This window comes from Pinus tabuliformis, chromosome 8, assembly GCF_031772625.1.
Source record: "Pinus tabuliformis cultivar Carrire ecotype Pingquan chromosome 8, CPIR1, whole genome shotgun sequence".
Lineage (NCBI taxonomy): Eukaryota > Viridiplantae > Streptophyta > Pinopsida > Pinales > Pinaceae > Pinus > Pinus tabuliformis.
In genome coordinates this window covers 504330314-504345986 of record NC_142294.1, presented here as the reverse complement: position 1 = coordinate 504345986, position 15673 = coordinate 504330314, and the positions used below count along the sequence as shown (strand labels likewise).

Genomic DNA, 15673 nt, shown 5'->3' with positions numbered 1-15673 from the left:
ATTGGCACTTGGGTCTATAAAAATAGAAATAGAATGGTTAGCCATAATACCTTCAAATTATACCATTGCAGGTTGATATTCAGCTTAATGATCTTCTAAGACAACATTAATCCTCAGCATACTCCTCGCCACCTCCCCTACCATAGATGCTTATTGAACATTAGTAGTTAGGTTTGTTCTAGTACGATGAGGACATTTCTTGTAATAGTGCGGCTCCCCACGGCCCCAACATTGCAAGGGTGGTTTTTGTGACTGGACAAGTTCTAGTTTACTTGATGCCTTAGCTTCCCTCACCTCATTTTGTACTTTTGTATTTGGTTGATTCTGTCCTAGAGGTCCATTTCATTTCTTTTTGTGTTCATTCTTGACTCCTAGAGGTTTAACACTTATCATTCTAGAAATTATTCTACCCCTTTTTATTTGGCCACCATTTGCAACTTTCCCATTTCTGCTTCATTTGTTGGTAGTAGATCTGGGCCTTCTGAATGAATCTGTCCATCATATTTGGGTTATCAAATTCCAACTTATCCTTCATAAGGTTGGTAAGCTACTAATAATTCAGTGTACCTTAGTTTTTGCTTCCCGGATATAGGGTACATATCTCAGCAAGGAGGTAAACTTAGTTACAAACTCATCCATGGACTATTGTCCCAATTTTAAGTCATGAAACTCCTTTGCCTTCTCATCATAAAATCATTTTTTTAAACATTTATCTTTAAAATGCTTCTGAAAACTATCCCAAGTCACCTCTTGTTTGTCAATGCCTCAAACTATTTTAATTTCTTCCCACCATAAGGTGGCTTTACCTTGTAATTGATAAATTTCCAATTTGACCTTCAAGTTATCATCATATTCATAGATCTAGAAATATTTATTTATATTGATTAACCAAGCCTTAGTAGCCTCCTCCATTTACCCATCAAATGTTAGAGGTTTAATTTTCTTGAATTCTCCTTGCATTTCAATTTTTTGCCTCTTAGTTCTCCTACCACCCAAGGCATTGTCATATTCCTCCTCATTGTCAATTCTACCTCCCTCAAATTCTGGGTTGTCCTCTTTTAGCCGATGCATCTCAGCTCTATTTCCATCTTCCAAATTGGGGTTTGGGTTTCTTTGATTTTGTCTGTTTGACAGTCTTTTCATGATTTTCTCATGCTTCAATCTAAACCTTTCATTATCAGACCTTAAGTTTGTCATTTATGCTCGCATTTGTTGCACAATTTCTAATAACCATGCATTTTTGTTATGAGTTGCTCCTCCCATTTGAACCCACATCTTCGGGTTGGCTTTTTTATGAGGTACAAGTTCAGCTCCTCAAGATGGCCTCCCTAGTGGAGTGATTTCAGATCCTCTCCTCATATTGTGTTCTCTCTCTGTATAATTAATAGTTTTTTTATTCCATAGTTTCCCAAACAGGCCATAATGTTGCTAGCATGGCTCTGATACCACTTGTAACATGCATAGACACACTAAAAAAATATCCTTTTTAATGTTTATCATCATCCAATCAAATTATTATCGTGACTAGCATAACATATGGATTTTTCTGTGATAACCTATGCAACAAGGACTATAATTAAACAAGGTCAATTTTGTCTTTCCTAAAGCATATTATTTTATTAATTGTTTGGTGTATTAACATATGTTCAAGTTGAGTTTACTTATTTATCAGAATGATAGTGTTTGGGAATCATGTCCTACCTAGCCATTGCATTGTGGTTTAATATATATATATATATATATATATATATATATATATATATATATATATATATATACAACCATTGATGTCACTTTTTGACACTTCTCGAACCCTACATAAATGTCATTCCTGACTCTCGGTCCTTGCGACACTTGGAACCATCCGTTGTCATTTATTTCTCGTCCCCTGATCCAACGGTGTAGACTAAGTGAGGGTAGTTAGGGTAACTACTCTTACCTCAGCCTCTGGGGTTCGTTTGCACATTTTGTCATCTCTCCGCCGAAAACATCGTCTGCAACTTGTTCCAGTGACACTAGGGTTTTGTTACTGGGTGAGATAGGTATCTCATTTTCCTTACGCTACTATTCAATTCATGCTTAATCGTTGGAATGATTTTTTTTAATCAGTGTCTCTACATTTGTAGGTTACTAGTCATAGGGATCTGTTATGGTGAAGGGCAACCCTATTGACCTCTACCTCCAAATATAGAAGCGACCTTGTTCTCAAGTAACAGTCACGACCGCAATTATCTTAAATTGTCATTACATTTATGTTGTTTGCGACGCCAACAACCAAGCATTTGTGTTCCACTTGCAGGTTGGTCTTGCTCGACATTGGGATTCGACTACCCTGTCAGGTGAGAAAACCCGCAAAGTTGTAGTTATTTGGTTATTTACTTTCTTTGAGGTTTATTTAGACACTTCTAATCAGTTTCTCTTTTTCTCCACAACTAGGGTTTGTAATTGCCCTTAATGTTGTAAATTATTTTCACGGAACTATCGACTGACCCCAGAAATGCGCTCACGCTCTTGTTCTTCTTTCTAGGTTCTCTAAATTTCCCTGTTGTTTATACGAGGGTCTCATTCAACTACTTTTCTTGCAAAGTAGAATGTATGGGTCAACTCCTAGGAATTAACCTGAGGATTTTCCCCACCACCATGCAGAACCCTGAGAGTTTTATTTTCAAGTTAGGATTATTAGGGTTTGGAGCAATTATTAATATAGTAACTACTCCTCAATCTATTTACAGGGGAATGTGGATACTTACAAGTGAACTGTAGGCACAAATTAGTTTCTTTACATTAGTTTACTGTGTTGCTGGGAGGTTACACCTGTATTTTGTCTAAGGCGATCTTGCCGTGACCTAATGGATTATATATATTTCTTATGAACAAATAATGTTATTTGAAACTTCTATAATGAAATAATTTGATATTTAACCTGTAGTTGCTGAGTTATTCATTTAAGTTTTCAAGCATAGGAGAAACTCCAGTCATATATATGTAATTTATGGTTAACATTTTAATAGCATTTTTCCTTATGGTTCTGGAATACCTTATGTGCTTAAATATAGGTTTTTTATACGTATTATTCTTATTGTGCACTTGAATTTCTTGAAATGTATTTATGCTACCAAACATGTAATGGGTTTAACTAGTAATTTTCAGTAGTATACCGATTTCGTCTTTTGTTGTAATCTTTTACTTTATTTTTCCTTTCCTAACAGAGAACGGGGCCCATAACTCTTGGGTAACCTATCCGAAACATATTGTAAGAAACCCTGGATTGTTCCAAGCTAAAACCTTAGGGTTTTTTGGCTCGAATTTAACCAAGGTTGAGACCTCGTATTTCCTTCCCGGTCATTATTGTTATCAGTTCATTTTTTTTTTTAATAGAGTTCGTTGATACTGGTGTGGAAGTTGTCTCTTTCCATTTGTGAAGATTATCCACGGTATCAAGGCCACCTTGAGAATTTCACATTGTAACTCTCCTTTCGTACTTCATTTGAACAAAGAATGTGTAGACTCGACTGCAAATAACTCCACTCAAACCCTTATAAGGGAGAAGCCCCATGATCGAGAAGTGGTTAGAAATTCTTTTCTATTTAACAACAAAGGTTTTCATAGGATGAAATCGATGTCTTCATCAGAAGTTGGAAGACCTGAAGTTACAACTCACAGTTAATGAAAACCAGAATTTAAACGATAGTGCATCTAATCGGCCCAATGACAACTTACTACTAGATCTCAATTAACCTCTAAAAGACTCTCTTTCTCTTCCTTTGTGATGCCCTCCTATTGTAAATGTGTTTTACTTTTTAGACAATTTTGTGATCTATGTATGTAGGCCACTTGTAATAGCCAGTTTCCAATATAGTCTTTTTGTAACACGTGAGAACCTTCTACGAAAATAAACATTGTATTTGATTTTTCTTATAATTATTGCATCCAAGGGAATATTTTAATAGAATCATTATCCATCTTTATAAAAAAATTATAATTTTTTTACAATAAATAAATATTACAATTAATTGTTTATTTATTTATATTTATGAATTTATTATAATAATATTAAATTTTATTGTTAATTTATTTTAATTTTAAAATTTATTAAAATAATTATTTTCGTAATAAAAAAAACTATTAAAACTTTTTTTTAAACCATCGAGAAAATACACAAAATTCAATCTATTTTATAATTTGTAAAAATATATAGTTATAATTATATGGTTAAATAAATATTCTAATTGAGGGTAGCCTTGAATATTTTCAGTCATCTATGTAAACTTGAATAGCATACCACATGCTATATTTTTATAAAAGTTAATTAAAAATATTCAAGTTAATGATTAATTTATAGTTTTATAAGATTATATTAATTTATATGGTTATGATGTTGATGATATATTCAATGATTAATTTCTATTTTTTATGTGAATATACTAATTTATATGGTTATGAATAAATTATGACGTTGATGATAATTATTATTATTGGAGATAAACTTTTTAAATCTATATTTTAGTGAATTGATATAGTATAAATGCTATAAAAAAAAAAATTAAGTGAATTGATGCAGTATAAATGTTATAAGTTTTTGCTTTTTTATTATATATTTTTGTTCAAAGTCCTGTCAAAATTTGTTAAAATGGAAACTGTGAGATGTTAAATTTTTATATGTTAAGCGTTTTGTTGTTTTTCAAAGTTTTAAATTTGTTTATATATTTAAAAATATATTTCAATTAAAAATATAATGATCTTGTTAACAATTCTATAGCTTAATTTTAATTAATAAGAACAAAATGTAAATAAGTTAGATTTCAATTTTATATTAGTGTTATAAATATTTTGAAATTACAATTTACTGTAGATTTAAATTTTAAATCATAAAACTAATTATTTTTATTTTTCCACTTTCTTGATATCATAATAAATTATTTTATTCAGATTTCAAGGTTTGTCACGTTTTTTATTAAATTATGAAGTGGCACATTCTTATTTTTATAATATTGATTTTTTACTTTAAAATTATAATAATAATAATAATAATTATTATTATTATTAAAAAATTAATATAATAATAATAATTATTATTATTATTAAAAAATTAATATAATAATAATAATTATTATTATTATTATTATTATTATTATTAAAAAATTAATATAATTGATAATCAGAATAGTAATAATAATTATTAAATTATTATAATTAACAATCACAATAATTTCTTACTTATGTGATATAAGATTTATTTTATATATTACCATTATAACTATTTGATATATTAAATTTATATTTAATATAAATAACTATTTAAAAATTAAACTAAAAATCTCATCACATTTAATCCTATAAGTTAATTAATTATTAAAAAATAATAATTTTTAAAATTAATAATAAATAAATATTAATGTATATCTTATTAACTTGATCCAAATTTAAAAATAATGTTAAAAAATTGTTATAATTTATATGGTAATAATAATAATTAATTTTCTAGTTTATTATTAATTATATTTTTGAAAAAATATAATTATATTTGTTTTGAAATTTTTGAAAGTAATTTATTTAATATTCGCTGCTGATGATGATGATGGTGGTGGTTAACGTTCACTAAGACCAAACTTTGGTTTATCGGACCTAAAGAAACGAATTATTTAGTTTGATTTAAGATTTTATTCCTATGCTCAAAAAGCTTGGAGAGAAACCTCCCGAGCTCACTGTAATTTTGACAACGTAAAAGGCTAGGAAGGTCAATATTGCAACAAAGATTTTGAAACTGAGATCTAATGTGGTTGTATGCGGGGCACTCTAAGAGGAAGTGATTTTCATCATCGATGTTTGTATTCTCACAGAGATGGCGGAACCTTTCCATCTATGGTGTTTTAGGAACTGCCCAACGACCCATTTCACTATAGACTCATGAGAGGTTGTTCTAATCTTGGCTATATTAATTTTCTTCTTTGAACTAGATAAAATAGAGAGATATTTTTGATCTTATAGGGTGGGATTGATGACCTCCTTATACTATCTTAATTTTCTTTTAGCTGCTATATCTTTCTCACACCACATTTTTTCTTTGAACTTAGAAGTAAAAATATTTTTAATGTTATTAATGTTTTGCAATGCAACATTCTTGTCGATCTCCCAGTGGTTTAACCAGGCCCTGGTGTCTTTATACCAACCTCATTTGAGTGTTAGGTGGTTTTGGCTGGAATTTAAAGCTAGCTTAGGAAGTCTATGGTTTCTTATGTTATTGAGTTTGTGCTTGTACAACAGAACCCTAGTCATAGCTAGGCTCTCGATAGGGGAAAGACCCACTTCTATAAGGAGAATAGGATAGGGTGTGTTGCTTTTAATTTTGAGATTATACGTTATAAAACGCTTCTGGATTTGCTCAATCTTTCTCCAGGATTCTCTAGAGATGCTACAACCCCAAACCTCACATCCATATAAGATAATTGAAGTGACTAAAGTTTCAAAGAGGAACTTCTTTCTATCCCACATTACGAAGTTTGTCGTTTTACAATTATTTTCAAGACCAAAATAAGCTTTCCATCCCCCATCAATCCTTTTTTCAATGCTATAGTACCACTTGAGCTTGTGATGAATATCAATTCCTAGGTACTTGTAGGAAGACAGTTCCTCCAAGTTACTATTGTCATACATAAAATTAGCGTAAGTGTCCTTCGATTTGATAATAATAACTTTTGTTTTGTCAGTGTTAACAATCATACCCATGGTAGAGCAGAAATCCTTAAGTATAAGTTTCTTATCAAGATCAGATGGGCACCTCGCGAGAAGAAAAATATCGTCAGCGTAGAGAAGAAGGATGATGGCTATCCCAGCTAAGATCGTGCCAGCACATCCTGCTTCCTCTAAACAACCTTCTAACTTGTCGATGTAAATGCCAAATAGAGTAGGGGAGAGGGGCAATCTTGTTTAACTCCGATATTACACTTAATATCTTTCAACCACCCCTCATTGCTCTTTAACTTGACAATTACATTCTCGTATAACCTTATAGCAACAACGCTCAACTCAAAAGGAACCTTTAGCTCTTCTAATATGTTCCAAAAGTTGTTTCTAGGAATCGTATCGAAAGCCTTTCTAAAGTCCACAAAGCAACAAAATGGATTGGATTTATCATTGCGACATTCCTCCACAATGATCCTAAGCTTAACGAGGTGCTCTATTGTTGAGTGTTGCTTTCTAAAACCCGCTTGGCCTTTGGCCCGCTTACCTTCACTTTCAAGCCATATGCTCAACTTCCTTTCCAAAATAATGCCATATAACTTGGCTAGGAGATGGTTGATCATAATTGTCCGATAATTAGAGGGGTTATTTGTATCCCCACTTTTAAAAATAAGAATAATGAGGCTTTGAGTCCATGGTTTAGGGAACCCTTGCTTGATCGCTTGATTGAAAAGCTTTTGAATGTGGGGGATGAGGACAGGACCTCCAATTTTTAAGATTTCCGCCTAGTAACCTTCAATGTCCTTAGCTTTCCCATTAGCCAAGCGATTAACCCCAAAATCAATGTCTTCTAATGAGAAAAATTATTTCGTTGTGCGCAGAGTTTCAAAGTTATCCATGACATTTGGAAATTCATAAAGCTTTTTAAGATAGGAATTCCAGTCGTGTAAAGCAATTTTATTATTATCTTTAGTTTTCCTAGTTAGAATCTACCTCCAAAATTTCTTAGGAGCTATCTTAGAGAGGTGTAAGAGATTCTCTTGTCTTTTTCGAATACACTGCCTTTTTATCCTTTTATTTAGGGCTTTGTATATTTTTATCGTGCCAATTTTAAGAGATTCATCAACAACTTCCTTAATTGCTCTCCTCGCACTTTTACAATCTTTGTCATACCATGGGTTGGTTTTGCTATTTATTTTATTACTTGAAACTTCAATTGAGAAATTGTTAATAAAATATGAGAGGGTTGTAGTAAAATTATGATAGAGATCTTCTTTGTTGTCTATACTAGATAAATGAAGCAAATTAGTTTTTAATTCATTTAGAAAGAGATCTTTTTTATTTCTATCAAAGATTAATTCCTTTTGGCTATAAGGATTATCTTCCATGGGATCTCTATGCATCACAAAATTGAGAGTTATAAGTAAAAGCCTATGATCAAAGTCAAGTTCGTGGTAGTTTAAGATGTCAAAATTTGTTATTGCCTTGTATAGTCAAAAAATACAATTTCACAAAAAAATTATATGATTAAATCCAAACTATTACCTAACACCCTAGATAAACCCAATTGAGCATTTTCTTATTTTAATTTATTATATGACCATTTTATATTATTTTAATGAGTATTTAATTATTTAAATAAAAATAATAAATATTTTAATAAAAAATATATTTTTCTAAAATAATTCTATATAAAACTAATTATTTTTTTCCTTTTTAATAATTAATTTAATTATATATTTTATAAAATTATTATAATTATTATTTTTTTATAATAACATTTAGCTTTGATTATTTTATCGATATAATAGTAAATTGTGTTCAAATGTAGATTTTTACCTAATTTACAAACAAGTCAATCATTTAACATCCTAACACAAAAACATGGTTAATAACAATAAAAGACTTAAATCAATACAGAAGTTTTGATGGGTAAAAGTACATGCAAAATAAACGGATATGAAAATATGAATTATTATCTCTTTAAGATGATAATATAAAATTTAATCCGAAATTTTATTTTATTATAAAAATAATTATATAAAATATAAATTAAATTAAAATAAATATATATTTATACTTATTAAATATAAATATAAGTTAATTCATTTATATGAAGTTTAATTCCTATTAAATATAAAGAGATAAATCAATTTAGAGAGATCCATTACAACCAAGAGAAATATCCAAAAAATAATATCTACTGCAATCCATCAATTCAGCACTGGTCTGCTCTGCTGTTTGTTGGGTTGTTGCCAACTACAAATTCTGTATGTTCTTTATCACAGAAAGTATGTCAGTTACTTCATATATATTTTTTTGTCACTTTATTTTTTTATGTGGTTTATGGATGTTGATTTTTTTTCATATATTATTTTTTTAATTTTTTAAATGTAATTTATGGATTTTAGAGATTGGTGAATTGAAATTTAATTTATTTTTTAATTGTTTTTTTTTTAATTCAATTAGAATCTGAATCTGATTCTTAGAAAATCTAATTCATGACTTTTCAATAACAAAAATATTTAAAAAAAAACTAAATCAATTAAACTAACCCTACATTAACTTAACTTTATTACTCTATTTAATTGTAACTATTAATATTTAATTCTCTTGTATAATCTTGAAATAACTTTAATTATAACCATATGTCAGCTTGAACTTGTTATTTAGTTTAATCATATCTATTTATATTTATTTTCCTACTGTCATCTTAAACCTTTTACTTCATTTATATATATTGATTACTTTTACTTCATTTATTTGCATGTGGGTGATACTTTCATTTATAATAAAGCTTCACAATACAATTAAAAAAAACAACTGTCACAAGGTGAAACTTCAAAACTATTATTTTATATTATCTTATTTGTCTACTGTTATATATTATATTGGTACTGTGAAATATTATGTTATTTGTAATAAGTACAATGAAGGTAGAATATCAAAATTATCATTATACATTAAGTTATTCGTTTATTATTATTTGTGTGCTTATTAATTTTTTTATATGTTTAGAAAGTATTTGAAAACAACTGGTTTATTTTATATATTAAAAAAAAAAGCAATTTGTAATTTAGTAATTTTTTGTAAATAAATATTTAAAATAATGGCAAACCCAATGAATATAATATAACTTAAACAAATACAATTTGCAATATAGTAAATTTTTAAAAATAGATATATGAAATAATTTAAAAAATTAATAAATATATATTATAATTTCTAATAAATTGATAGTACTCTAGACTTTATTTTGAAATCTTCAAATCAAATTATTATAGAAATTGCAAAACTTGAAGTCAAATTTCAAATCCACTAAATTTTCAACTAGCTGAACCTTCTACTAAATTTATATATTATTTCAATTTAGTAAGAAGCTCCTCAGTTGAGATTTTATATTATTAGTAAAAACTGTATTAAATTCCCTGTGATATAATCATGATGTTAGGGGTTGTTATTTGAGCTGCAGAGACAAAATCTCTAAATCAGAAGAAAATAGTATACCGTTGCACCACTTTTCCTTAAATATGCTCTTGAACCACTTTTTTCTTGGGCTGCCAGGTTGAAATATCTCATGGCTTTTTCATGAGTTGCCAGGTTGAAATATCTCAGACTTCAAAAGCTTGAATTGTGTCAGATTCTAATTCTATTTATAGAAGCTTTGTCTAATTTGACAGTTGGAGAACTACGTCCAACTTTCAAACAAAGTAAAGCAGATTAAAAAAATACCTTGGACAATGGTTTTGCATAGAATATTTTGATGCGGGAGTCCATGTTCAGAGGACACATGTGACTACTTTTTATTACGAGCATTGAAGACATGGCCGTTACAGACAAACATTGGCCTACCATGAGAATATATCTAGCTAAACTCTCGGCTCAAATTCAGTATTTGCAGAAATCAAAAGTTCAATCATTATATCACTTGGAAACAAATAGGTGCCCACAGATGAACACTCGGAAACAAATAAGTGCACACAGAGCTCCAGACCTGCGAAAATAAATAAAGAGAAAAGAAAACTGCTGGCTTTTAAATTAAAAAACTGGTTTGCAATTTATAGTAAAACTGGTTTGCAATTTATATTAAAAACTGGTTTTCCCTCGATACATTTTTTATCCCACTGAATTCTGGAGGTGGATGTTCAATAGTTACTTGTCTCTGTAATTTGAAGATAAATATTAAGCATTATGCAATAGGTGAATGAAAGAAAATTGTTGAAATTTGAAGATAAATATTAAGCATTATGTAAGAGGTCAATGATCGGATGGTTCACTGTCTTTGCATCTTGTCCATTGAATATTATTCTTGTTAGACAACCAAGATGCAAAAATAATCCTAAATTGTTGAAATTTGAAGATAAATATGAAGCATTATGCAATAGGTCAATGATTGGATCTGTTCGCTACATTTGCATCTTCTCCATTGAATTTTATATTATTCTTGTTGGACAACCAAGATGCAAAAATAATCCTAAATATTAAAGATCATACATCAATTAACTCACTGCTTTTGCTTTCTGTTCATTAAATAATATATTATTTCCGTCCAGAAACAAGAGGCAAAGATAATAAACCAATCATTAACTTATTGCATAATGCTTGATATTTAAGGTAAATAATAATGACAAATAGCAATAAAAATATGACAGAATCAGTAAATCAGTAAAGGTCATTCCCACATTAATTAGGAATTTCATATTCCAGTACAAGAAAACTAAATGAAAAATCTAATATCATGCACTGAATCACCGAGAATTAAAAGAATTGATGATGGGAAGTTGCTTTGCATTCAATTCTCTTGATTACATCCGGACGATGCAACATTGGCAGAGATCTCTGTGAGCAATAATAACTTACTTATGACATAGGCCGGGTGAGATTCAATACTTCTGACATTTGAAGTTCAAAGTGTCTGAGAGATTACAAATTATATCGCTCAGTGATTTATGCAGTCGTACAGGGCACTGAGTCGAGCTAATAATAAGTGTAATCTAATTTTGCTTATAATAACTCAAGAACTTCAGTATGATACATGAATAGATTCTCGGCGCTGGTAGGTAATCTACGGACTCGTTAATTTTGCTTTAGCTGACCTGATCCGGAATTGAATTGGGCTGTTGTGGGTTCCCTGAAACGATGATGCTGCTGCAATAATAATTGCTGGGTATTTGATCCACCAATCACCTGCAAGTTACAAAGTTATCAAGAGAATGAATGAGAAAAAAATGCATTAAAAAGTCTAGATTTTCACAGCTTATTCAACTGTTTATAAATGACCCAAATTTCTGGTATCCATCATGAACGGTAAGAAATCATGTAGTTTGCAGAATGTCAGCATTCTGCAAACTACATGAGTGGTTATTTTTTTCCTGACATTATGTCTATTGTGGAGTGTCAGCATGACATTCCACAAATTAAGTGATGTAAGTTCATTCATATGGTGGACTGCACAATTCAGCTAGAGATAAATTGGGTAAACTCAGAATTAAGTTAAGGACGATTAAAAAACTTAAGTTAAGAATGGCAAAAATCTGATCAAAATTTGGCCACACTCCAGAATCAAGTTAAGGATTCTCCAAAATATTGAGGTGAAAGAAAGGCAGAAATCTGATCAAAATTTTTCCAGCCTATAAATTAAGTTACGGATTATCCAAATATTGAGTTGGAAGTGGCCATAATTTAACAATGGACCAGTGAAAGTCAGAATGAACTTAAAGATGATTCAAAGAACTCAGATATGGCTGAAAATTTCATAATCAGAGGAGATGAAATTAAGGAGTGGAGCTGCAACCAACCTTCTTGCTGGTGCGAGATAGATGATTAACAGCGTTGCCAGGCAGAAGCAGCAATTAGAGGTCTACTGTGCCAACCAAGTGTTAGACACCCATTATTCTCCTCAACCCTATATCCTTCTCCACCTGAGAAGAGACTGAGCAACATGCTGGCCTGCTTGAAAGCATTGGATCCCAAAGGAATAGGCCAGAAGCCAGCGTTTCTCAAGCGAACGCTCCAATTCAAGAGAGGTTCGTGCCTTTCCACCCGTTCCGATCGCTCACAGGCTACAATGTTGCAAATTTCTCGACCCAGATAGACTTCCGACATCACCTGCTCTTCGCTCTGGGCCTGCAACCCGCGCGCCTCCAGGGAATCAAAAACTGTGGAATAATAGTGCAGTGCCTCTGTGAATCGATCCAAGAAAACAGGGCGGTTGTGGTCGGCCTCCTGTTCAACCACTGTCAAGATCTTGGGCTTCAGGCTCCAGATGGAAGCGAGTACTCGATCGATGGCACTATGTCGTCCAGGGATGGGGTCCTCCAGGAGACGATGGAGCTCAAGGATAGAATTCACTGCAACAGCCTCCAGCTCGGGCCGGGCGTCGAGCATCCATGGTTTGATGTCGGCGAGGCTTGTGGCAACATAGCCACGGAAGGAGAATTTTACATTGACGGACTCTGCAAATTGGTGGAGCCTCGTGCCGACCTCCTGCAAGGCATCGGTTCCGTCGGGTTGGGGTGGGCCGATTCCGGTTAGCCTGAAAGCCGGTGGCCCGCCGGGGCGAAGAGCCAGTGCCTGTATCAAGGCCGGCCATTGGATCCCCTGTTTCAGATTGAAGTCTATGACATGAACCTGTTGGTGCCCGGAGAAGGCATCCAGAATGGCCTGGTTGGCTATGAAGTGCGCGAATTTGAGATAAGGGCAGGTTTGGTAGAAATGAAATTGCAGAAAATCGGACAAGGGGTCGTTCTGGTTGAACCGCAAGGTGTCCTGAGGGAGAAACCCATAGATTCGCCGGGCAAGAGCCTCGGCAAAATATGTGGCGACCTTGCTCATTGCCCCGCCCTGTGCTGAAGCCAGAATTCTCACTTCTTTCACCATTTCCCGCGCGATGGCCAAATTACCGCGCTGCACCGCTTCTGCGCAGGCCATCAGCGTGTGCACGAGACGGACTCCGGATTCGTGCGGGTCTGCCCCCATTACTACCACGGTTCGCTCCGAAAGCTGCGGGTCGCAGACACGGTAACGCTTTTGCTCTCTTCCTGTAACATCCTCTTCCAGATGGTCTAGCCCGGATTGGACTTCAAGAGAAGAGTTGCTGGAGCTCTGCAGCAGCAGAGTTGAGGGCGAAGCCTCCTGTGGTGGTGGTTCCTGTAGAACATCAGGGTCATCGACTAGCAGGTCCGAGACGTCTAATACTTGAGAAAAAAGGCCGCCATAGTTACTGAACATGCGATCAATCCCATTATCTCGTACTCCCCCTTGGCCCGGATAGCCATGAAGCTGGAATTCTGATCGATCCAGGACCTCAGGCGGCTCAAACAACCCAACCCCGGCCCCGGCCCCGGAGCCATTTAACCTGTACTGTTGGTCCTGTTCAACATTCTGCGCAGATCTGGTGCCCTTCGAGGTCGAAGTCGATGATTCCGGCACCGAATTGCTCGCTTCCCGAACCGTAGACGATTGATCCGCTGCTGCCTGAGGGAACTGAAACGGCTGATCTGTTGGAGGAAGAATAGGGACATGAAGCTCGCTGAGCATACTTTCAATCCATCCACCGAGGTCCGAGGGATTATAGTGCACAGCCTCTGACGACAAGTGGGAAATGATGCCATCCTCTTGCCCGTTGCACATCATCATCTCCAGCTGCTCAAGCCTGTGTGCCACTTGTTCCAGTTCAGAGGATTTCACACTGTAACCCATAGAAGCCAGTTCCATATCAACACCTACACCCTGCTTAGAAGTATCCTTCAATACCACTTCCTTGCCCTTGCAAGACCCTGAACCTCCACCTCCCCCTGCTGCTGTTGCTCCCGCTGCAGGCGCTGTTGCTGTTGTTCTTGGTGATGGTGGTGGTGGCCCGGACCCTGGCATGGACACCGGGTTGGGATGGACCGGAACAGTGCTGCAGCAGCGGCCATGACCGTTCGGCTGCGGCGGCTGCTGCTGCTGCAATTGAAAGTGTTGTCGCTTCATAATTGTAAAGTCGAGATCCGAGATCTCGGAGAATTTGCTAAAAATAACCAGCAAGGAGTTTAAGGGCCGTCTTCACGGGATTTCTATTGAAAAAATCCCTTATGTCCAAAATATCCCAAATCCTTTTTTCTCCATCCCAAGGTGCAGTAATTTGTCGAGTCCGCCATTAATGCACTCCAGCTTCATGGCGGCTGATCCCAAAACAGGCCAATAAACCACTTCCTCCCCTGCCTTCATGATCCATATAGCCACTCCAGAAACCCAAAAAAAAAAAACCCAAAAGCCTACTGTACATACATACAAACAACCAACCTCAATCTCTTCCACCTATTCCAGAAACTGAGATATCTGTGAAGCCTCTGGAGCATCCAGGGGAGCTTCAGCTTCAACTTCTACTTCAATTCCACTCACAGAAAAAAAAACACCCCAAAAGCTGCCTAAGGCTCTAAAAAGAGCCGTAACGAAACCGTAACCGTATCAGCCCTGCAGCATCCGATCTCCTGTTAAACTTTTCACAAAACTAAACATCAAGAAACTATTCACAAAACTAAACATCAATAAACCATTCACACCTCACTCCCACCCGAGCAATCAGCCTCGCCTAGCCGCCATGGTAGGCCCCTGAGAAACCCTGAGGTCAGACATTGGAACTCAGCGACCTCGGGGCAAACTAATAATAATCTACTAGAAATAGAAATAAACAAACGCCCCCACAGTCCCCACTTACGCAAATTCCTTTCCTTTCCACTTCACGTCAACAGACGGGAAGCCATGATTACTCTCAGAGACCAATTATTGTCCACAAATTGTAGTTTCTCCTCCCTCCCTACATTGGATTGCTTATAGTACGGCTGTCACATGATGCACACTGCCTTGTCTCCACCTCTTCTCAGACACCATAGGTCACGAGGTCGAACCCCACGGATTCCCTTTTTAATAACCCAGCGAAACTCGAACCGTCCGTATGAACCCATAGAATTTACCGTTGCCCGGGTACGGCACCAGGAAACTTCCCGTC

At 34.3% G+C, this 15673-nt stretch overlaps 1 protein-coding gene across 1 annotated transcript; it reads right to left on the bottom strand.

Moving 5' to 3' along the window:
* Positions 1-11339: 11339 nt before the first annotated feature.
* LOC149236301 (DELLA protein GAI-like) lies at positions 11340-15335 on the bottom strand. Its single transcript, XM_089372370.1, has 2 exons — positions 12480-15335; positions 11340-11868 (listed from the first exon to the last, which is right to left on the bottom strand). Exon 1 carries the CDS (start codon positions 14653-14655, stop codon positions 12505-12507), a length of 2151 nt encoding a protein of 716 aa, XP_089228496.1. The 5' UTR covers positions 14656-15335; the 3' UTR covers positions 11340-11868; positions 12480-12504.
* Between the last annotated feature and the right edge of the window lie 338 nt (positions 15336-15673).